Genomic DNA, 25,068 nt, shown 5'->3' on the forward strand with positions numbered 1-25,068 from the left:
GAAACAGAAAGAAAATAGACTCAAAAGAACTAAAGAGTTGCTTCGCTTGACTGAAAGTGGTGAACTGCCGAATTTGGTTTTCTCCGATGAGAAAACATTCGTTGTCCAGCAGTTTGTAAACAAACAAAATGATCGTGTTTACTTGCCAAAGAGGTCAGCTGAAAATTTGCACCTTTGGTTGACCACCAGAACTCAAGCCCCGGCCGCAGACCTTGGACATTCCAATAGGACTCAGCACCATCGCAATCTGCACGCACCACCCAAGAATGGTTACAAAATGATGTTCCTCGCTTCATTTCCAGCGCACAATGTCCACCAAAATCTCCGAATCCGTTGGACTATTGTGTCCGGAGTATTTTGCAAAGCAAAGTGTCGATCACCTCAAGCAAACCCTTTGCCGGGAATGGGCCAAAGTACCGCAGAGCAACAGTCGGGCAGCGTGTGACGGTTTCATTGACCGTTTGAAGACCATAATTCGTGCCAAAGGTGACTAATTCGAACAAATCTAAACCTATTTTAAAATTTGATGCTATTTCCGACATTGTTTGCTTTCGTTGACTTTGTTGCAGTTTTTTATCTCACCCTGTATTGACTTAGTCATCTGTACAGAGCCCTTTAGTCTTGTTAGCCCGAAAAATTGCCTAAAATAAGACCTTCGACATAAAAAATGGGTTAGATTGGGTTCCACTAATAGACGAACTATTTTTAATGTTAATTAATATTCAAATGTTTATGATTTAAAACACTGGCTACTAAAAGCCTGAAATGTCTACACCTCTCCGAAACATTAAGAATACTAAACGAACGATTTATCTTGATTTCAATACTCATTGCCATACTAAACAACACAAATGTTTAATTCGAATTTCAAAGTTCACTACTGTATCCTTTTTATAGATTAAAAAATAAAGATCAGTTTAAATCAGAATTTTATGTTGATCGGGAATGCTTTATTGGGACTCTGAGGAATAACGTACTAATTTTCATTTGCAAATAATTACTACACCTTCTTCAAAAATAGATAATCCACTAAAAGCATTGCATACATATTACGAATAAATGGGAAAACTTGAATGAAGGAAACTAAGGAATAACCAATATTCATACCTAACTCCGACTTCCGATAACATTGGATATTTTTGCAAAGGAGTTTTTACACATTGCGAACAGAAAATGGAAAATGGAACAAGTTTCCTTCAGCAAGACTAGGAACAAAATGTCTGAATAATTTTGTGATTGTAGGTGTTTTTAAAAAAGAAATTTTTTTGCCATTCAGTTTAATAGCAATTTGTGTTTAATAGCAATTTGTTCGTTAAAGCTAAGGAAGTGATCAGGAAAATTTGATGTTAGTTTTGAGCAATTAATTCAACTACATGTATTTCATTTTTAAGATTTCTTACGATAGCCTTCCTCATCGACTGCTCAAAAATTCTAACCAAAACCATTTTGACATGGCCCTGATTTAGAGGCACATCTGGGATCGAATAAATTATCAAGAACAACTTAATCCAACGATATAATTTTTATATGTGTACTTCCCGAGATATGATTTGCGAGTGATAATTAGCGCTTCGTTGTATTGATACTTGTTACTTTTTCGCCTCTGCCTTGCTTAACTGTTCTTCAGCTTGGTAGGTGGGTTGAGTCTGGGGGTCTAAATATTGTCATTATTATTTTTTTTAGCTACAGCATTATATTTCATGCTAGAACATGTATTCATATTTTACGACCAATTATCATTATATTTTATGACCAATTTATTCATTATTTTAAATATTTCCAAATAACGACCAACTGGTTTATTTATACACATTTCCTAAACCACCTCCATATATCAATTTCAGATACCAACAGAGAATCGAAGACCAAATTTGTGGTTTCCAACCCTAATCCTTCAACAAATATCAAATTTAGTACCTTTTTGTACATTTCATACCAGCAATATGTTCTATTTCCAAAACCTCTCCCTATCTTAACCACAGATACCAGCAGTGACAATTTCAGGATTTCAGCTCTATTTCCTCACCAATGCCAAATTTAGTTACATATAATACTATTCGTACAAATACGGGTACGCCATAATTTTTACATTTTTTTTAATATTATTGAATGGAAGCAAAAAATGTCGAAAATAGCATCACATTTTAGAATAAGTTTAAATTTGTTCGAATTGGTCACCTTTGGCACGAATTATGACCTTCAAACGGCCAATGAAACCGTCACACGCTGCCCGAATGTTGCTTTACGGTATTTTGGCCCATTCCCAGCGAAGCGCTTACTTGAGGTGATCGACACTTTGGTATTTTTTGTGCCAACCTGGTATCCGGAGACTTTGGTGGCCATTGTGCGCTGGAAATGAAACGAGTAACCTCATTTTGTAACTATTCTTGGGTGGCGCGTGCTGAGTCCTGTTGGAATGTCCAAGGTCTGCGGCCAAATTGTTTACGTGCCCAAGGCTTTTATACACTCTCCAGAATATTTTCCCGATAACATTCGGCATTCATTCTAATGCCACAGTCCATTGATACGAGCGGAGAGCGACACCCACACCATCACCATGGCCGGCGTTTGAGTTCTGATGGCCAACCGAAGGTGCACATTTTCAGCTGACCTCTTTGGCAAGTATACACGACCATTTTGTTTGTTTACAAACTGTTGGGCAACGAATGTTTTCTCATAGGATAAACCCGAATTCGGCAGTTCACCACTTTCGGCCAAGCGAAGCAACTCTTTAGCTCAGTTGAGTCCAATTTTCTTTCTGTTGCGTTTGAAGTTCTAGAACTTTTTGGAATATCAATGGCTTTACCCCGAGCTCATTTGTCAAGATTTGCCGAATGGAATATTGCGATATGTTCGGCTCACGAGCCATTTTTCGGCCACTGCGACGCGGGTTTCAATCAAGTCGCTTCTTTATTTTTCGAACCATTTCTGCTGATGTTGCTGTTTTCTTCCGTACACTTCCTCGACGTCGTGCTACGCTACCAGTATCACGGTAACGAGCGATTATATGAGACACAAAAGATTTATTCACATTAAAATGCTGGAGTGCTCTAACGATAGCCACTTGTGGTTTTCCAGCCAAATATAAAGAAATCACACTATCACTCTTGAATTCCAAATTTAGTACCTTTTAGTACTTTTCATACAAATATAAAACATATTTCCAAAATCTCTCCATATCATACATAATTCAGGATTTCAGCTCTATTTCCTTACCCAATACCAAATGTATTACTTATTAGTACTTTTCGAACATTTCCGAAACCTCCTCCATATGTCCGTGTTACACAAAGACAGCGACACTAATACCAAAGATTTCAAGAACATTATGTTCACCCAACAGCAAATGTAGCGCTTTTCGTGTAGTACATATTTTTAACACTACCGCTTTATCACAGACCTTCCACCAACAGCCCAATACAAATTTTCAAAACTCCAATTTCAACCGTTCACCCTAAACCAAACTGTCCCAAATGTTCCATTTAGCACTGTTTGCACAGTTAGTACACATTTTCAAAACCACATTAATATATCAAACTTATTTTCCATCCTTGATTCTCACACCAAATTTCAAGTTTTTAGATCTATCCGTTTACGTAATACCAAATGATACCATTTAAAAAGTTTAATTTCATTTTAAAACATTTCTTAACTTTAAAGATCGAATTTCTAAAAACTCTTTGGTACACCTATCCTGGACTTCATCAGTGACTCTCATTCCAAATTTCATTCTAGCTCACTCCGTTTGTCCAATACAAAGTATTCAAATTTTAGTACTTTTAGTATGCATTTTCAAAGACCCAGACACATTACACGACTACAAACTAAGACTGACACTCAAGATTCTAGCTAGAGTAGTTTCGTTCGGGCGTTACAGATAACAGATAACATTTCCCAGACAAAATTGATATTGTTATTGGTATAACATATATAAAAAATGTCTATGCATTTTTATAATAGTACACACATTGTATACATTTCATGTAACAAATGAATCACAATTGCAAAACGTTATTCGATGAATTCAATTATGATCACGTACTTGGACATCTTGTTCATATTTAGATAAACTGAGTGCAGATTAAAAGTAATCCCATACTACAAGGCCTTTTTGAAATGTAAAAATGCATTACTCACCGTATACACCTTCAAACATTCCAGTTGTATCCATTCGCGTGGTCACAATTATGAATTTTTCATTACGATCAACTTGAGCTGCTCTCTTATCGTCCTCTTCTTGGACATCGACAATTTTTCGCGGAAATAGAGTAGCATAGATATTTTTACCCTCCAGCGGATCACAGTATCTTGTTTGTGCCAAATTATTTATGTAATTTGAACGTCTCCAACAAACTTCCGTGCTGACAGCAGCACTCATAAAACTTTTAATTTCCACTGCACAGAGGCTACGCAAATGTTGATTTTCATAATCGAAGCTGTTAAATCTCTTAAAGCATTCTATGAGTCTGACAACTGTTTCATTATCCGGTATAATTATGATGGGAAAAGGAAAATCTTCATGCAACAACCCAGAACCCCATGGATTCCAGGTGTCTTCGGGACGCATTGCGGAACAGGTGGATGTCTCCACACTATTGGGCTTCAAAATGCCACTAAATTGATTTGGACACTTCAGTTCATGTGAGAAACTCACGGTGTCTCCGGTATAGTTATTGAAGGCATTCAAAACAATGACTGCAGTTATGTTACGGCCACCTTCATTTTTGAGCCGCATCATGTTTGGGCGTGTAAAGAAATCAGATTTTAAAATGGCAGCATACGGTGGAGCAGGTGGTGAGTTCAAAAGGAATTCCAGTTGATTATTATCGTCAACATAGTGCAGAGCTCCCACTGAGCCAGATTCAGCAGCTGTAGACAAAGGAAATTAATGGTAAAATAATTTTCTTTTTTACATGGCAAATTTCATTTTCTACTTACAGGAACATCCAGTTTGGTGGGTACCGTTAAGACGTCGGAAACAAGAGCCTCCAAAGAATGACTCGTAGATCTTCTCATGAAGACGTTTGCCGCAAACTTTACGTGCCAAGAAAAAAAAAAACAACAAATGAAAATGATTAAAAAGGTCAGTAAATGGTACAAGTAAACAAAGCCAAGACTTGGAAATGAGTCACTCGTGCAGTTTGGTTATGAAAAGAAAGTTTGACCAGAGATTTTGAGATTTGTTTTTAATCTGCCTTGCCAAATATCGGGTAGCCTACATCTCCATGGGAAACCTCCTATACTACGCCAATGCACAATCTTCAATCCATCTATCCACCCACCTGCACTTGTTGAGAGCAATGCCAGCAAAACGCATACGAATAAAACGTATTTTACAACCTGAGTCCCATGTAGCTCCATGGCTACGTCTTCAGTATAGCTTTTGTAGCTTCTTTATAATTGTTCTTAATAATTTTATACGAAAACAAATCCGCAAAAATAACTAAAAATTCATTCAAACAACAACAATATGATAAGAAGACAAGAATAACACAGCAAAGCAAATTTGAAGATGAAGAAGAAGCGGCATTTCACAGTAAATTGATAACAAACTAAATGGATGGAAAGAAGAAGAAGAATACATATACAATATACATATACAAGGTGACGCAAATGTAAAAGTAGGAGAATTACTTTTGCGGCACCTTTTATACTATTGCTGACTACACAATTAAAATAAAAAAAAAAAAGAAGAATTAACAACGTTGAAATATGTTATTGTTGCCAGATTCTGAAATATTCGACCTAGGATTAGTTATATATTATTCTCACGTCGAACTTTCTCCATTCCTCATTTTAAAATATTTTTTCCGGCTGAAATCAACGCCGTTTTTTACTAGCAAGGCTAATCCTGTTTATTCGTAAGGTTTGGAAAGAAAAGGATCCGGTAATTTCGACAGCGCAAACAACCGTCATAATGCCAAAAATAGCTTTAACTTGTGAGACTGAATTTCTCTTTGTTCAGGGTTAAAAATCTGAAGCCCAAATCGGCCGTCGGCTATTTAGATCGAAAGGAAATCGAAACCGTATTCGAATAAATTTCATCGTGGTTTTCAATTCTATTTCGCCATTATGATCATAACAAGACCAACAACGAGCCAAGTAGGTTGTTTGGAAGTGTAAATGTATTTCGGTAAATCGAAAAATATAAAAACTCATTCTCCAAACGACTCCTATTAGTGTAATTGTTGCTATTATCAGGACAATTTAGTCGCTAATATATATTCAGAAAGTTATCTCGGCCACAAGATAAGCTACATATTTTAAACTGTGAACTAAACCCGGCCATCCACTTCCCAATTGATATTCGATGCTATAAGTCCCGACATCAATAAATTAATTTGCTCCAACATGGATGGCATTATCATTTTAATTATACATATCAGCAAGGATTTATTCCATTCCAATTCGAGATATTTTATCCCAATACATTTGTAGATACATGATAATTTAAAATTCCCCTTTAGACTTCGTCGTGTAAACCATTCAAATATATCAACATACGAATTAATTTATTTTATCTTAACTTACTTTATTTTTTCTTTTACATAAAAAATACAAAACTAATTAAGCAGTAATTTCTTCTAAAACAAAGTATCTTCTGCGCGAATATATTCACCAATATCCGACTGATGGAAACACACCGTTGTCAAGGGATCAGCCGTTTTGCAATCCATTGTCGATCTGGCCAGCACTCCAAAACCCAATGGCAAATCATTCATATTATAAACTATAACACCTTGATATTGACCGGCATTTTCGGTAATACGTCCCAATCCCGACTTTGGTATGTGATTGCCATAGAGAAATTGTTGTTCAAACGATTGTTTTACCCACACTTTGTACTGGGCATAGGGTGCCAAATAATATAAGGCCGTAATGTGGAATTTCAGCTTGTTCGTTTTGGAGAATTTTCCAAAGCATGTACCGACAGAGATGAGTTTTTTATGACCAAAACATTCGGAAAGTTTCAATATTTTCTCCGAAACATAGTAGACACGATCCAAATGTTCACGGAAACAATATGTGCCATCGGGACGATCAATCAACTGTTTGACATTGGTGCCAATGCTGTGGAAGGAACGTATAAAAAACACGATGAGTTGACTTGAAGAAAAACAACAATAGATTTTACTTACTATTTTGATAGCTTTTCAAATAGAATTTTTGCTCTTTCGTCGCTTAAACGCTTCATTGTATTGTTGTTTTAGAAATTTAGGCACAATATGTGCAATATTGGTGGGATTTAATTTATTTTTTCAATAAATTTCAAGTGAAATAAAAAAACGCGTTCGACCAAAAGGCAACAAATGAATTAAATGTCAAGATTGTTTTTATTTTTGACAGCCACGTGCAGTAGGGTTCGGTAAGTCTAACTTTGAATTATCGATTAATGTTATTTATCGATAAATCGGTTAGCTGCTTAACAGTTGTAATTTGAAAATTATGGCGTATAGGGTTTATAGTTGGCACATTAGAGTTTTTATAAATAAAAACTCTGTTAAAGGCCAAAGGCAAGAGGTGTATTCATGCTAGAATCAAATACTTTGTTGTAGAACCTGCAAGAATCTAAAAATGTAACTATTGCCCTATTCCAGAACTGTTAACATTATTATTAAAGTAACCGATTTTTCCTCAATGATATCGAAAAAATTTGCAAAACTGGTAGAATCATACATGGTGTGTTCCAGAACTGTGAGAATGTAAAAGTTTTCACTACAATAACCGATTTTCCCTTTATGATATTGAAGAAAATTGCAAACCTAGTAGATTCTTGCAGGCACTGGAACAGAGCATGTTCCTCTGTTTAGTTTCTGCTCAGTTTTTGAAATAAAAATATTTTTCGGTTGGAACTTGGGGCCAAAACCTTCAAGTAGCTGGCGCAATATGGGGTCTATATCTAAAAGTTTACCTATATATTTTGCGAGGAGTAAACCCAACAAAAGGGAATCTGAATTTTGATTTGATTGGAAACTAGAGGGTGCAGATGCCTCAAAAATACTGAAAATCAGACAAAAATCGTCTAATCCAAAGCCATATATTAAATTTTTAATACAAAACATCAATATAAATTGGTCAGTTCCAGAACTGCAGGAATGTAAAAATTTTAACTACGTTAATCTGATTTTCCCTTCATGATACCGAAGAAAATTGCAAAACTAGTAGATTCTGGCAGGTTTTGAAAATCAGAAGACACCGTTTTTTCTTATGACAAAAATCCAACCCCAAGTAGTTGTCCTCGGACAAAAACTAATGGAATTGTTGAAGATAGGTGGCTTTCTGTAACTACGGTCTTCATAGTGAGGTTGAAAAGCAAAAAATTTGAAAAGCAGAAAGTTTTAGGACAGGTTTCGCCATGGAGATGGGCGATCTTGCTCTCTTCTCGGAGATTATAGGCCAGATTATCTTAGGAACATTTCATCCCCTTTCATCTAAAAATTTTTGTTGAAATCTCCCGGTGTAGAGTTCGTGTGTCTCACTTAACAAGTGGCACATGGGTGGTATAACCGAGTTCTGTACTTCGATCTCAGCTACCTTATTACCTAGAATATTGTAATGGTCTGAAACATAGCTTGGGACATCCCGTGGGACATCCCAGCATTCCTTTTCGCTCCAAAACTGTCATATATTTAATGGTATGGCGCAGTCAATCTTTCGGATACTCTGGGATCTTAAGTTATGTGAAATAAATTGGAGAAGAAATCAATACTATATATATCACCACGGTTACACTTCGAACCACTTGACAGGGACGTGCTGACCCGCAACTAGGCCTCTCTTTGCACGTTCCACAATATTTTTCCAGTTTCCAGTTTTAAATGGTGATCGAAAGTACCTAGGTATTTGAAAGAGGAGAGGGTTAATGTGACTCCATCTAACATTGCTGGTGAGAGTACAGGACGATTCCTGGCCCCCTTGAAGAGGAGGAGCTTTGTTCTTGATGGTTTTACGTCCACTTTGATAGTTTAACGATGGTCTTCCCAGTTATCTCCATTAATTAATAAATTTTGTTTTTACAGTGTGTGATAAAAAACTGCAACAAAGTCAAACGCCATTTTTTTTTGCTCTGCGGTATTGTGGCCCATTCCCGGCGAAGCGCTTGCTTGAGGGGATCTTATTTGCTACGTCCGAAGGATGGCTGTGAAATTCAGATACAAATTTTGAGTCTTTTTGTATGTCCCGGGGTAAACAACAAAAAAGAGAAATGCGACAAAATCAAACAACTTCAAAGGAATTAGGTTGTACGTTTAGAGGTAAATTCCCCAGGTGGGAGGAGCCTATGTAGGCCCAATAAATTATTTTGATTATCAAAATTAAGTGTAAAATGTGTAGTTTATAAAACTTTGAATTTCCAAACAGCTTTTAAAACAAATTATTTTTTTATTATTAAAATTTCTATTTATTTTATTGTTCTATTTCGTTTATTTTTTGTTTTCTTTGCTCGTTTAAAGACTACCTTTAAAAAGATTAACTTATTGTCTTTTTTAGCTTTTCACGTTCATCAGTACAACTAATAATACTAACTAGGATCTTAAAAACTATACAAATTTATACTCTTTATTATATACATTATAAAATTAATACTATATATGTTTTTATAGGTCAAAATCAAACAGAAATTCTTATTAAGTCATATTTTCTATGTAAATTAACACACAAAAAAGACACTGAAAAAAACTCATTTTTCAAAATATCACTAAAATAGCTTCTTGGACAGAATGAATTGTCAACGGTGTATAAATAAAGCCGGACAATAACAATCATACATACAAATATTATTATTATTATTATTATGTAAATTATAATTATGTTGTTGTAACCTGAGTCACTAATCACTAATACAAACAATACAATTCGTAACAACAATTTGTTGATTGGTGTACAAAAAGAAGAAAAACAAAACGTTCTACAAGAAATCCTGGCTGGGATAATTGTTTTCTAATAGACATTTTTTTGAAATGTATACATCACAAGTTTTCAGGGAGATTGAAGATTATTTTAACTAATTCAAAAAAGGTGGCCTTAGGGGAGAAAATTATAACCTGTTTGGGTTTTTTGGGGAAAATTCATTTCTTTTGTTTCACTTAATCTAGTGTTTAACACTACAGCCTTAAAAACTATTATCACTTAAACTCCCACCGTTTGCAGTTTATCCTGAGAGTAGTCTCTTTCCTTGAGCAGTTCATCCAATTGTTGTTCCTGATAGTAGACAACAAATTCCGTGGGCGATAAACTTTCAAATAGGGCACAAATACTTGGCTTTAAGTTATAAAAGAATATTAATTGACGTCTTGAGGCAAAATCTCGCAGAAGAGATTCAATGACGGTGGCTGCTGTAAAATCAGCACCATAAATATGTGAGGCATCTATGACAACGGGCACATTGTTGCGCAGAGATTGTTTATTCACCAAATTCCGTACATAGTCGACGGAGGGGAAAATGATACAACGATCAGGGGTGATCATAAGATATTCTGTGCCACCGGGAGTTGTTAGGATTTCCGTTGAGAGCTTGGGCCGAGCAGCACTGTAGAGTATGAATATGACATTTAGACCGACGCCAATTAGAATGCCCATTTCCAGGGGTAAAACTAGGCAGGCAATAAAGGTCACCAAACCGGGCAGCAAATCGCTTTCTAGGGATGGGGAGAAAGTAATGTAGTGATTAATAAAATGGAATTTCGATTAAAAAGAGAAAATTTTAACTTACTTTTTGCCCTCCACATGGGTTTGACAACCTTAACCTCCACCATAAATACCACAGCTGCAATGATAATGGCAGCCAATGTGGCATTGGGAATGTAATAGAAATATGGTGTGAAAAAGATCAAGGAAATTATGACCAAAGCCCCAGAATAGATATTGCTTAGAGGAGTTCTCACACCACTGGCATTGTTGACAGCACCGCGACTTAAGGCTCCTGTGCCAGGGAAACCTTGGACAAACGAATTGGCAATATTGGCAGCACCTATGGCAATCAACTCCTGGGAGGCATCAACAGGTTTGCCGTTGGCTGTAATTAAAAAAAAAAACAAATGCTAATTATTTTCAAATTTCTTTCAATATTCCCAGTATCTGAAGCTTACCGAAAGCCTTGCATATGGCAATGTTTTCCATGAGCGATATCAGTGGTATCACAATTAATCCCGAGCCCATGCTACGCATCATATCAACGAAAGTTTCTTCTTTTCCTGTCAATGTTTCGTTTACACTTAAGTGGGTAGGTGGCAAAGCGAAACTGGGCAATCCTTGTGGTATATAGCCAATCACTTTGAATGGGGTACCCTCGTGATAGGAGTGCAGAAGAACACCCATAATACAACATAATATAACCAAAATGGCATTACGTGACGTTCCCACAATCCAAATGATTTTGTTTATGACATTCTGGGTCTTCGAGCGTAAATGGGGTTCTTTGGGGCCAATTTTACAGGATGGCAACAGCTGGAAGTAAGGATAATAATTAATTAAATAAATGTAGATCAAATATATGTGGAGTATTAAAACTACAGGGTGAGATTAAAAAACTGCAATCAATTTCAGACTGTTGACATTTCTAAGCCACTCGTCCGACAGGTGTTAAAATTATTCCAGTGACAGCTCATTATATTGTCTACAAGCGTACAAAAGCATTTTGGTGGGAATTTTCCTGAAAAAAAAGTTATTCGTGATGGAATCCAAGCGTGATAGTGCGATTTCTTTATAATTGGCTGGAGAACTATAAGTGGCTATCGTTAGAGCACTCCAGCATTTAAATGTGAATAAATCTTTTGTGTCTCGTTGCCCGACCGAAGAAAACAGCAACATCAGCGGAAATGGTTCGAAAAGTAAAGAAGCGACGTGAGCGACACCCCCGTCACAGTGGCCGAAAAATGGCTCGTGAGCTGAACATATCGCAATATTCCATTCGGCAAATATTGAAAAATGAGCTCGGGGGAAAGCCATTGAAATTTCAAAAAGTACAAGAACTTATACCGCAACAGAAAGAAAGTAGACTCAAAGTAGCTAAAATGTTGCTTCGCTTGGCCGAAGGTGGTGAACTGCCGAATTTGGTTTTCTCTCTCTCCGATGAGAAAACATTCGTTGTCCAGCAGTTTGTAAACTAAAAAATATCAAAGTGTCGATCACGTCAAGCAAGCGCTTCGCTGGGAATGGGCCAAAATACCGCAGAGCAATAGTCGGGCAGCGTGTGACGGTTTCATTGGCCGTTTGGAAGCCATAATTCGTGCCAAAGGTGACCAATTCGAACAAATCTAAACTTATTCTAAAATTTGATGCCATTTCCGACATTTTTTGCTTTCTTTCAATAAAATTAAAAAAAATGTAAAAATTATGGCGTTTGACTTTGTTGCAGTTTTTTTTTATCTCTCCCTCTATGTTATATAAATATTTCTACTCACCCTCATGATCAGCAGGACGACAATGCATGTTATGCCCAAAATCGTATCCGATGCCCTGATATCTTTGATATTGTGTATTATTTCTGTCCATATTTCGACAAATGTTGTCCCCTTGGCTGATATGCCCAAAATATTTTTAACTTGCGATGTTAAAATGATAAGCGATACAGCCGATGTGAAACCCGACGAAACGGGGCCAGAGACAAAATCTATTAGAAATCCAAGACCAAATAGACCCATTAGCATTTCAACAATGCCACACATTAAGCAGAGTAGGACAGATTTTTGCCATGAACCATGGGCAACTTGGAATGTCAGAAGGGCAACAATGGCCGAGGGGCCAACGGGAACATCTTTACAACTGCCCAGGAAGATGTAGACAAAACAACCCAAAAAGGAACCATAGAGACCGTACTGCAAATACAAAATGAAAATAATATTAGATTTTATATTTAAATTGAATTTAATGCAAATTAGAATACAATGAAAAAGGGGGATTCCTGTTCCACTGTCTTCTTCTTTGTTAAGGTAATTAATTTTTTTCATTGGAAACTTACCGCTGCTGGTAAACCGGCTATGCCCGAGTAGGCCAAGGCCTGTGGTATAACAGTTAAGCCAACTGTTATGCCAGCCACTAAATCACCAACCGCATCCTCGCTATTATATTTGGGTAGCCACCTTAAGATGGGTATTCGCTTGTGCAGATTTTTCTTTTTGAATGTTTTTCGCGTTTTCTCTTGGAGCCAAGATTTGGCACATGACATTGGTTTGGTGGGAGGTATGATCTTTTTGCCATCATCCGTCACTGCAAGAAATTAAAAAAAAATTACATTTTATTAATAAAAAATAGGCAAAATTAACAAAAATTAACAAAAATACCATTGGTTTGCACACAGCAATTCATCATTTTAAAATTGTCCGTAACACATAAAAAAATATTTTCAAAATTCTTCTAAGAGGACCCACTGGCTGTCCTCTCCTTTATGTTTCGCTGTTAATTCTTAACTGAAGACCTTTTTTTTTCTAAATACCATTTTAAGAACTTGTTAATGGCCCAGAAGAGGAGAGCAGCATATGAAACACAGATGTGCTGCTGACACAACAGGTACCGGACGCGACCAACCGACCGAGAGGAAAAATACCAAAAACTACAATAGAATACAAATCTTGTGTTTCAAAATTGGTTGGTCGGTCGGTGCACTCAAAATTAATTTTATACTTTCACGAAAACGATTTCATCTTCAAGTCATTTAAAGAAAACTCAAAATGGAAGTGCCTAGCAAGCAGGTACTAGAAATCTTTTCAGTTCTTTTTAAAAAAGAGATTAAAGCCGGTTGTAATAGGGGGATGATGAGACGTTGTAAGATCAGTTACGGTGCAGCAATTAGATAACCTATGTGTAAAAGATTTAGTTGATTTTAAAGCATCGAAATGGAGATTTACAACCAATGAAACACAGAGAGGGATAAACGGTCTCAGCGAAGGCCTTTAGGGGGCCTTAATGGGATTGATTTAATTTTTTTTAATTGAAAATGTACATATATTCTTGATCATCATAAAATTCTATGTCGATGTCCGCCCGTCTGTCCATCTGTGGAAATCAGTCTAGCTTCCAAACGAAATGAAATAGATTGGTAAAATTTTACTCAAATGTATATCATGTCTAAAGGACTTTTGGTATTGAAAATGGGGCAAGTAGGTCCACGTCTTCGTATAGCCCCCATGTAACGGTACCTCCCGATATTCGGTTTTTTGATGATTTTAGCCACATTATTCACCGGAATTGTTTCAAACTTAGTATTTGAAGTTCGTAATGGGTTCTACAGCCTAAGACAGAAAATTGTCTGTGCAGGTCCACGCCCCCATATAACGGTAGCCCCCGTTGTTCGGTATTTTGATGATTTTAGCTATATTATTCACCGATTTTTTTAAGTTTCGCATTTGAATATTGTAATGGCTTATGTCAAAAGTTGCCTATGCAGGTCCATGTCGTCGTATAGACCCTAATATAACAGCTATATTCTGTATTTTTAAGATTTTAACAGAATTTTTAACGAATGTTATTGTTTTTAAGAATTGCCAAATTCCTTTCAAATGGTGGAGGGTATACCAAGTTCGGCACGGTGGAACTTACAGTTGTTTCACTGGTTATGTTATATTTGGGTCAATTAAAAAATATTTAAAAACTCAATTTTCAAGTGCCGTTTGGTCAATTAAATTTTTTTTAAAAAGTAATTTTGCCAAATGAATATTTCTTTCAAAATTCTTTTAAAATCGTTTGAAATATCCATCTTTGTGTACTATTTCAGACCAACATTTTTAGATTCCGAGATATTTGCGATCGTTTGAAGTTAAAGGGCACTAGTCAATTTTCAGTACAATTTCCCACTTATTGAAAAAAAAAATCCACGTTGTACGTCGTTTTAGAATTTATTAAAAATTCTTTAAAAAAAATCCACGTTTTAGGTCATTTTGGAATTTATAAAAAATTCTTTAAAAAATCCACGTTTTAGGTAATTTAACAATTAATTAAAATTTCTTTAAAAAAAATCCACGTTTTTAAAAAAATTCACGTTTAAGGTAATTTAAGAATTAATTAAAAATTCTCTAAAAAAATCCACGTTTTAGGTAATTTAAGAATTAATTAAAAATTCTCTAAAAAAATCCACGTTTTAGGTAATTTAAGAATTAATTAAAAATTCTTTAAAAAAAACCCACGTTTTAGGTAATTTTAGAATTAATTAAAAATTCTTTAAAAATCCTCGTTTTATGTCATTTTAGAATTAATTAAAAATTCTTTAAAAAATCCACGTTTTAGGTGCTCTTTGAATTGATTAAAAACTCGTTAAAAAATCCACGTTTTGGGCTACTTTGAAACTATTAAAAATTCTTCAAAAACCCCATGTTTTAGGTCCTCTTTGAATGTATTCTTTAAAAAAAGCCAAATTCATTTCACGCCTAAAAGTATGCTCTAAAATTTGTATGACTTGTCAATTAATCGATTGCTTTATATCAATAGATGGCGAAATGGATATCATGAATGTTAAAACGCAGACCCTTCCGAATCAATAGTGTCATATTATTAATTTAAAAAAAAAACAGACTTTTAGCTTGACCCACCTTAATGTTTTGTTAAGCAATATATTCTCTCACATAATAACACGTACAAGCATAGCACTTAGGGCATCACTTAACTGCTGTTGTTAAATGTAACTGCCGCTTCTGCTTAAATTGGGCGAGGTTTAGACCTTTACAGACAGCAGCAACATGACAACAAAAAATAAGCAAGCAAGGTGTATTCGAACATTAAACTTAACCCAGAAACAAAACAGGATTCTTCAAGGTTTATTTTCCATATAAAAGCAATTAACGAAAAACATAATTGTGGCAATAAAAAAAATCCTACAATTTTTATAAATTCTATGGAACAAACCAAAAAAAAAAAAAAAAAAAAATAAATAAAATAAAATAAATTTTCAAGTCTAAAGTTTTCACAACATCTTCCTCACATCAAACATTGATTAGAGCATTGATTAACAAATTTGTTTTTTTTTTATTTTCTTTAATTTCACTTTAAACTGATTCGTTTTTTGTTAAGGTGCTGGGAAAAGCAAAAATCACGCTCTCCCTAGCATTCATCTGTTAAATGGCTAAAAGCCAGCTTTAAATACAATAAGACTTAAATAACAACAGTATAGGTAGGGTTGTGATCTATCCGCTGCTCTCTCCTCCCCCTAAAAAAATACATTTTTGTTATGGCGAGAATAGAAAATTGTTTTGTTTGTGAAATGAAAATGAAAATTGAAAATGTGTAGTCAAGCGTAAAAATAATGCTATGGCATTGTCTAATATCGTTCGTCAAACTTGAGATCGATTGCATTTGATGAATCTTTTAAATGAAAGGGCGGTTGGGGGTTTCGCAAAAAGGTACATTTTAAGTAGATAACATTTTATATACAAAAAAATACCAGATTAAATGTAATTCTATTAAAAATGAACTGAGATGTTTAAAATAATTAAAATCGGAGGTTCCTTTATATAGGCTAGTAAAACTTGCTCCCAATAAGTTGGGGACCTGTTGTAAACTTAAAAAACCCCATATAACGACTAGATCGTTGGCAAATGCGATGAAAATGCACAAAATTCCTAGATCGTGTACTACTGTTTAATTAGAGTTATTTTAAATAATTCGAGGTTCAAAAGAAATGTAAAAATCTAAATATTATTTTTCGAATCAAACGTTTAAAATGACAAATATGATTTTCGAATTATAGTCAAAATATTTCGATTTAGTCTTCTTCAATTCCTCAATATAAACTCCGCATCTCACTTTCGTGTCTCCTGTGCAACTTTTTTTGATCGGATAATTCAATAAAAATTTCGTGACCATTTTCAAAACAATTTCAAATCATTACCATTGCCACAAACGCCTTTGAACGATAAGGTGTGGAATCCAAGAACCAAAGTTCTTTGTCACTCACATAAATGTGGTATTTTATTAAAAATATATATATTAATAATAGTTTTGAATTTCAAAACAACATACACCTCCCTCCTTGAGTCGCTTAGTGAGTGGAAGCAAATTTATAATAATAGCTTCCTTTATTAATCCCTTTTTCTTTTATTTTCCACAAAAATAAATTGGCAGGGCAGACATTCACTCCAGATATATATGTAAAAATAAGTATATATTCTGTTATTAAAAAAAATATATTATTTTTATAAACAAATGTGATAATCAACAATTGAATATCGTGCCCATAAAGAAAGGCGTATGTCAAGATAATCTTGATATCTTTCGATTCTGTGGCTGCACATATCGTGTGGTTTGCACACGCACTTTATAAATATATAAGGTACGTTTATTTACGTATAAAACATGGTATGTCTGACTTGTTGATCTTGAGGTTGGGACAGAACTAAATTCTAATGTCGAATATGATTTAAGAGACTTATATCATATTTCTATGAGACTCATATCACATTTTCTATGGAGATTCTCTTCTGCTTGTCTATATAGATACTCTTCAGGTCGTCTAAAACAGTCTCCTCTGAACGTCTATAGAGATTCCTTCCTGATCATCTATAGAGATTTTCTTCTGAACTTAGATAGAGATTCCCTCTTTGTCATCTATAGAAGCCCTCTTCTGGTCGTCTGTAGATATTTCTTTGGTCGTTTGTAGATACTTCGTTCCACTCGTCGACAGAGACCACAGATTCTCTTCAGGTCGTCTAAAAAAGTCTCCTCTGAACGTCTATAGAGATTCCTTCCTGATCATCTATAGAGATCTTCTTCTGAACTTATATAGAGACTCCTCCTAGTTGTCTATAGAAGCCCTCCTCTGGTCGTCTGTAGATATTTTCTTTGGTCGTTTATAGAGACTCCGTTCTACTCGTCCACAGCGACTATCTTGTGATCTTTTTGGAGACCCCTTTCTGGTCGTTGTTGAAACTTTAGTCTTGACTTCTATAGAGTCTCGAGGGACTCTCTATTGGTCGTCTATAGGTACTCTCTTCTGGTCGTCTGTGGAGACTTCTTTCTGATCGTCCCTGGATACTTCCTTCTGGTCTTCTGTGGAGATTTCCTTCTGGTCATCTCTGGAGACTTCCTACTTGGCGCCTATAGAGGCTCCCTTCTGGTCGTCCTACAGAAGAGGCTCCCTTCAGCTTGTCGATTGATACAACCCCCTTTTTGGAGACTCCTTTCTGGTCGTTTTTGGAATTTTAGTCTGGACTTCTATAGAGTCTCTAAGGACTCCCTATTGGTCGTCTATAGAGACTCTTTTCTGGTCGTCTGTGGAGACTTCTTTCTGGTTGTTTCTGGAGACTTCCTACTTGGCGCCTATAGAGACTCCCTTCTGGTCGCCCTACAGAGGAGACTCCTTTCTGGTCGTTGTTGAAACTTTAGTCTGGATTTCTATAGAGTCTCCAAGGACTCTCTATTGGTCGTCTATAGAGGTTCCCTTCTGGTCGTCTGTGGAGACTTCCTACATGGCGCGTATAGAGACTTCCTTCTGGTCGTCCTACAGACGAGACTCCATTCAGATCGTCTATAGAGGAGACTCCCTTCAGCTCGTTCTTCTTTTTGCAGACTTGTTATTGGGACTTTAGTCTGGACTTCTAAAGAGTCTCTAAGGACTGTCTATTGGTCGTCTATAGAGGCTCTCTTCTGGTCGTCTATAGAGTCTCTCTTTTGGTCGTCTGTGGAGAGTTCCTACATTGCGCCTATAGAGACTCCCTTCTGGTCAGCTCGTTTATAGTGACAGCCTTCTTTCCAATCTTTCTCCAATCCTTTCTGGTCATTGTTGGGACTTTAGTCTGGACTTCTATAGTCTCTAAGGACTCTATTGGTCGTCAATAGAGGCTCCCTTCTGGTCGTCTGTGGAAAGTTCCTTCTTTTTGGAGACTCCTTTCTGGTCATTATTGGGACTTTAGTCTAGACTTCTATAGAGTCTCTAAGGACTCTATTGGTCGTCAATAGAGGCTCCCTTCTGGTCGTTTGTGGAGACTTCCTTCTGGTCGTCTGTGGAAACTTCCTACATGGCGCGTATAGAGACTCCCTTCTGGTCGTCCTACAGAGGAGACTCCATGCAGATCGTCTATAGAGGAGACTTCATTCAGATCGTCTATAGAGGAGGCTCCCTTCTGTTCGTTTATGGAGAAAACATTCTGGTCGCATATAGAGACTTCTTTCTGGTCGTCTATTGAAACTCTCTTGTACTCGTCTATAAAAATTCCATACTCGCTCCCTATGGTGACTCTCAATTGATCCTCTTTTTCCTGACTATAGAGACCCTCTTTTTGTCGACTATAGAGACTTAATTTTGTTTCAGAGGCTAATCTTGGCTTTATAGTGAAGTCCTAGTTTTGTTTATTTAAAATTTAAAATCTAGCCATCTTTAAAGACTATTTTCTCGCGATCCATAGAACCTCTTTTTTTGACCATCGTTGGAGACTCTTTGTTGGAGTATGAAAAAAAATATTTTCTCTTTTACCGTACAAACATTAAACGAAAATTTAAAATCATGCTGTGTTATGGAGTACTCCATATAATATAGCATGTATGTATATATACATGTATGTATCTATGATGTTTCATAAAAAGTAATAAAATATTCACAACACGTAATGCCATAGATTAACTAAATTGCAAATCTTTTTTTTTGGCATTATATGACATGTTCTAATTGTCAAAAATTTAAGGAAATGTCAATATATCTTTTTGGCTATTATTCGTTGACAGCATAATCTCAATTCGATATCGATTTCCATTTATTATTCAATTATGGTAATATTGAGTCTAATGACATTTAACGTTGTTTTGTTTGTTAATCCATTGGATGGGTAGGGTATTGGGACGCTTAGCAAAATACCAAATGTTTCATTCAACTTCTATTGAGAAATTTTGCAAAAACACATTTGAACTCAATTTTTTTGTGTGGTATGCCAAATATTTCAGTTATGCAAATTCCACGGCGATATTTATTTAAACTTCCTCACGGAAATTCCAGAATGATTGACTACTAGGCATATTGCACTTTGGGTTTCTTTTATTTATTTATTTATTTTTTAAATAAATATATTAAAATATAGGACACACAAAATTTTCCATGGAATGTAAAACAGATGTAGGGTAATAAAATGGATTTCAAAAAGATAATTCTTCACAAACACGGTAGGCCTTATAGACAATCAGAGAGTAAAAGAGAGTATCTAAAGTCAAGCTAAAGTTTGAAGTTTAAAATTGATTTTCAAAAATTGAAAAAAAAAAAAAAAAAACAAAAAAAGAAAAGAAAAGAGAGACGAGCTAAAGGGATTCTCTATAAACGAGTAGAAGGAGGTATCCACATACGAGCTGAAGGGAGTTACCACTGTAGACGAGCTAAAGAGAGTCTCCCCTATAGACGTGCTGAAGGGAGTCTCCCCTATAGACGAGCTGAAGGGAGTCTCCCCTATAGACGAGCTGAAGGGAGTCTCCCCTATAGACGAGCTGAAGGGAGTCTCCCCTATAGACGAGCTGAGAGAGTCCTCCCTATAGACGAACTGAAGGGAGTCTCCCCTATAGACGAGCTGAAGGGAGTCTCCCCTATAGACGAGCTGAAGGGAGTCTCCCCTATAGACGAGCTGAAGGGAGTCTCCCCTATAGACGAGCTGAAGGGAGTCTCCCCTATAGACCAGCTAAAGGGAGTCTCCCCTATAGACCAGCTAAAGGGAGTTTCAAATTTGGCATTTGCAGTTCGTAATGGGTACTACAGCCTATGGCAGAAAATTGTCTGTGCAAATATAATTTTGATGATTTTAGCGACATTATTCAAGGAATTTCTTATTCAAGATTCGCATCTGAATATTGAAATGGTTTATGACAAAAGATGCCTATGCAGGACCACGTCGTCGTATAGACCCTAATATAACGGAATTTTTAACAAGTTTTATTGTTTTTGAGAATTGCCAAAAAAGTTCCAAATGGTGAAGGGTGTTCAAAGATCGGCCCGGCCGAACTTACAGCTTTTTTATTTGTTTATAAACCAAATCTGCTGGATTTTTCTTTAATTATTAAAAAAATTAAATTTTGTCGCCCTGTGTTATTTTTCTCGCAGATATTCTCCCAATCATTTATTATTCATTGCCGGGCTAATAATTTCAATATTTAAATGGTTAAATAAAAAATTCGCAACTTACTAAACTGACGAATTTAGCTAAGCACAAAGGAAATCAAACCAAATTTTAACAAAAAAAAAAATACTAACAATTAAAACTCTTCAATAAAAACTGTCAGGTAATTATTCCGCAACAATGAAATTAAAAAAAAACACCAACAACAACAAAAAAATACGAATTCATGTTGGCCATAACAAGCGTAAAGCTGAGGTGGCGGCTGACAACGTTGGTTGCTTGATTGCCTAGCCGTAACAGCTACCGGATTGAGGCGGGTGCCGAAAAAAATCTCTACAAAAAGAAAACGATCAGGTGGCGGCGGGTGGGCGGTCGGTCGGTCCGTCCGTCTGTCGTGTATGTAATTATCGGACGTGCAATATTTGAAAACCGTTATTTAAGAATTAGAAACGTCCCAGGGCATTTGCTTTGCGCGTCGCTGAGTTGAGTTTTACTACGCAAAATTAGTTTTATTTTCGTAGAGAGGTATTTTTGCTTTTGTTGTTGCATTCACATTATAAAACAACAATTGAAATCTGTTTTGGTGACTTTTATAATTCTATTGAAAATGTTTTGAAACAGAAAAAAAAAACACATTCGTCATGGATGATTGATTTGGGTGTCTGGCACAGATTTGTTCATTGTTTTTTTTTCTCTCAGCTTTTTTTTGCAATCATTATGGAATTATTTAAGAGTCTGGATTAGAATGTATCTGCTAATGGTTTAATATTACGTTTGCAAATTTTTATTTTGCATACCTAAATGAAAAAAAAAAATAATCTAGAAATTTATAAAATATTTTGGAAGGGGAGATGGATTATAGAAAATGAGGAGAGAAAGTGAGAAAAATAAGAATGTTTTTTTTCCAAAATTGATAATATATATTTTTTAAGAAATATATAAGGCATATCTATTTCTTTATTTCAGAGACTCCCAATGAAATTCGATTTAGAATATTTCTTCCTTTGACACTTTCCCGAAAAAATGAAGTATAAGGATAGCTTTTGTCTTGAATTGGAAACGTGTTAAATTTACTTTAAAAAAGGAAACACACAATTTTCACATATACATACATTTCGAATGTAATTTTCTTAAAAACTGTAGGACCTAGATATATAGCTTATTCTGAGAATTATAATGAAATGTTGTGTAGAATATTTCTTCTTTTAAAACTTTTTTTCCTAAAAAGAAATTTTATGTTACTTTCAGGGGCAGGCGCAAAAAGAAAAATTGATTTACAAAAATTAGGAATTATTTTCGCATTTTTTTGGAAATAGTTTCTTGATATGCCATAGATAAGAAAGACCTGTTTTTAGTGAGGACTTATGGTGACATTTCATAAAAAATATATTTTTTGATTAAACTCACTTTTAATATACATATGCAGGTTGAGATGAAAGAAACTGCAACAAAATTCAGACTGCTGTCATTTCTGAGCCACTCGCCCGACAGCTGTTAAAATTATTCCAGTGATAGCTCACTATATTGTTTAAAAGCGTGCAAAACCATTTTGGTGAGATTTTTTCAGGAAAGTGTTATTCGTGATGGATTGAATTCAAGCGTGATAGTGTGATTTCTTTATATTTGGCTGGAAAATCACAAGTGGCTATCGTTAGAACACTCCAGCATTTCAATGTGAATAAATCTTTTGTGTCTCCTACCATAGCTCGTTACCGTGGGGACGGAAGAAAACACCAACATCAGCAGAAATGGTTTGAAAAGTAAAGAAGCGACTTTTTCGAAACCCGCGTCGCAGTGGCCGAAAATGGCTCGTGAGCTGAACATATCCAAATATTCTATTCGGCAAATATTGACAAATGAGCTCTGGGTAAAACCATTGAAATTCCAAAAAGTGCAAGAACTTACACCGCCACAGAAAGATAATAGACTCAAAAGAGCTCAAGAGTTGCTTAGCTTGGCCGAAAGTGATGAACTGCCGAATTTGGTTTTCTCCGATGAGAAAACATTCGCTGCCCAGAAGTTGTAAACAAACAAATTGATCGGGTTTACTTGCCAAAGAGGTCAGCTGAAAATGTACACCTTCGGTTGGCCAGCAGAACTAAAGCGCCGGCCATGGTGATGGTGTGGGCCGCCATAACAGCCGATGGCCGTTCTCGGCTCGTACTAATCAACCGTGGCATCAGAATAAATACCGAATATAATCGCGAAAATATTCTGGAGGGTGTATTAAAACCTTGGGCACGCAAACATTTTGGCCGCAGACCTTGGACATTCCAACAGGACTCAGCACCATCGCAATTACAAAATGATGTTCCTCGCTTCATTTCCAGTGCACAATGGTTACCAAAATCTCCGGATACAAATCCGTTGGACTATTGTGTCCGGAGTATTTTGGAAAGCAAGGTTGGCACTAAAAAATACCAAAGTGTCGATCACTTCAAACAAGCGCTTCGCCGGGAATGGGCCATAATACCGCTGAGCAACATTCAGGCAGCGTGTGACGGTTTCAATGCCCGTTTGAAGGCCATAATTCGTGCTAAAGGTGACCAATTCGAACTAATCTAAACTTATTCTAAAACTTGATTCATTTCCGACAATTTTTGCTTTCATTCAATAACATTAAAAAAATGTAAAAATTATGGCGTTTGACTTTGTTGCAGTTTTTTTATCTCATCCTGCATATTATGGTACACAATAATCTTGAAATCGAGTAAAGATATATATGGGAGCTACATACAAATCTGAAACGATCTGAGTTAAATTTGGTAAAATATTTTTGTGATGTATTTCATATATTTCTCGAAATATCGTTGTTACGTATATCGGATGAAGAATATATATGAGAGCTATAGGTATATCTGAACTGATTTCCACCAAATTTGACACACTTATTTCTAGGCTCAATTTGGTTATATGAGTCAAATTTATTTTACCAAACGCAAATCGGGCGATGATATGTATGGGAGATATATCTAAATTTTGACCGATTATCTCCAATTTCAATAGGGATCGCCATTAGGCCAAACAAACGATTTATGCAAAATATCATCCCGATCGGGCAATAAATGCGACCTGTGTACAAAAATACATGGACGGACGGCCGGACGGACATGCATAAATTGACTCAGAATATAATTCTATGCAGATCATCAAAAGGAACTATGGGTCCAACACGCTTCTTTCTTCTACAGAATACCCTGACCACAGTGTGATGTGGTGTAGGCTATAAAAATTAAAAAATGTGGAAGAGAGGCAAACTTGTCGCCTCTACATATTTAGGTTACTTTGCAATGTACATTTTCAAACGCCGATACAAGTGTCTTTTATTTTTAGCTCTCTAGATCTTTAATTTTAGATCTCTTATTATTAAAAAAATAATTTTGTTGCACCGTGTAATTTATTTATCCGTGACGTGGAGAAGTGTGTCTTTCAAGACTCCCCACTATTGGCAGCATTTATTCTTGGAGTTATCTTATCTCATTACAATATAAATACATATATAATTGATCCAATCTCAATTGAGTATGTGTGCGTGGAACTGTGTGTATTAATACCTGTGGGGGATATCTCCGTATAACGTCATATGCATGTAATTATATTCAGTGATGGACTGGAAACAGATGTTTTTAAACCTGTAAATTTTTATTTTTTTTAAGAATTTACAGATAATTTCCATTTGCAAACAAACCCGAAGGAGATTGACCCAATTTTCTTATTTTATCAAATTTTATGGAGGATATTGCACCGCAATAAACAAACTGCATGGATGCATGTATGTTCCACCTGAGGTATTCAAAATTTGGCCAGGGTGAGACAATTTTGGAAAAAAATTTCAAAAACAAATATTGGGAATGATTTGTTGTTTTCTGTTTTTTTTTTTTCTTTGATAAAACAGATGGTATGTGGGGTTAATCTATGTGTCATTGGCCTTATTTTCGAAAGGAAAGACAATATATGTCGCTTGAAAGATAATAAAAATTGAATAATTTTGTATCGGTAAGGCTATATATCGTTTATAAAGAAAGTTTTCCACTTTTATAATATATAACTATAA

At 35.7% G+C, this 25,068-nt stretch overlaps 3 protein-coding genes across 4 annotated transcripts in view; all 3 read right to left on the bottom strand.

Annotated features, from left to right (window-relative positions):
• LOC101896075 (nicastrin) overlaps positions 1-5,641 on the bottom strand; it is a 28,034-nt gene extending 22,393 nt beyond the window's left edge. The window contains exons 1-3 of the mRNA XM_011294897.3: positions 5,283-5,641; positions 4,939-5,034; positions 4,138-4,869 (exon numbers count right to left, since the gene is read on the bottom strand). Of these exons, the coding sequence (XP_011293199.3) occupies positions 4,138-4,869; positions 4,939-5,034; positions 5,283-5,361 (907 nt within the window). The 5' untranslated portion in view covers positions 5,362-5,641. The remainder of the gene's footprint in view (positions 1-4,137; positions 4,870-4,938; positions 5,035-5,282) is intronic.
• Positions 5,642-6,507: 866 nt separating this feature from the next.
• Positions 6,508-7,318, bottom strand: LOC101895909 (60S ribosome subunit biogenesis protein NIP7 homolog). The gene is made up of 2 exons (XM_005185114.4): positions 7,140-7,318; positions 6,508-7,071 (listed from the first exon to the last, which is right to left on the bottom strand). Exons 1-2 carry the CDS (start codon positions 7,193-7,195, stop codon positions 6,585-6,587), a joined length of 543 nt encoding a protein of 180 aa, XP_005185171.2. The 5' UTR covers positions 7,196-7,318; the 3' UTR covers positions 6,508-6,584.
• Positions 7,319-9,373: 2,055 nt separating this feature from the next.
• LOC101887990 (sodium-independent sulfate anion transporter) overlaps positions 9,374-25,068 on the bottom strand; it is a 28,090-nt gene continuing 12,395 nt past the window's right edge. Inside the window, exons 1-6 of one of the 2 annotated variants that reach the window (XM_059129610.1) lie at positions 13,281-13,408; positions 12,959-13,206; positions 12,402-12,815; positions 11,088-11,445; positions 10,712-11,014; positions 9,374-10,637 (exon numbers count right to left, since the gene is read on the bottom strand). In XM_059129610.1, the coding sequence (XP_058985593.1) occupies positions 10,129-10,637; positions 10,712-11,014; positions 11,088-11,445; positions 12,402-12,815; positions 12,959-13,206; positions 13,281-13,308 (1,860 nt within the window). In that variant the 5' untranslated portion in view covers positions 13,309-13,408 and the 3' untranslated portion in view covers positions 9,374-10,128. Of the gene's footprint in view, positions 10,638-10,711; positions 11,015-11,087; positions 11,446-12,401; positions 12,816-12,958; positions 13,207-13,280; positions 13,409-25,068 lie in introns of those variants that run through there. The other variant, XM_059129609.1, reaches the window with a different exon arrangement.

This window comes from Musca domestica, unplaced genomic scaffold (genome assembly GCF_030504385.1).
Source record: "Musca domestica strain aabys unplaced genomic scaffold, Musca_domestica.polishedcontigs.V.1.1 63, whole genome shotgun sequence".
In the NCBI taxonomy this organism is placed as follows: Eukaryota; Metazoa; Arthropoda; class Insecta; order Diptera; family Muscidae; genus Musca; species Musca domestica.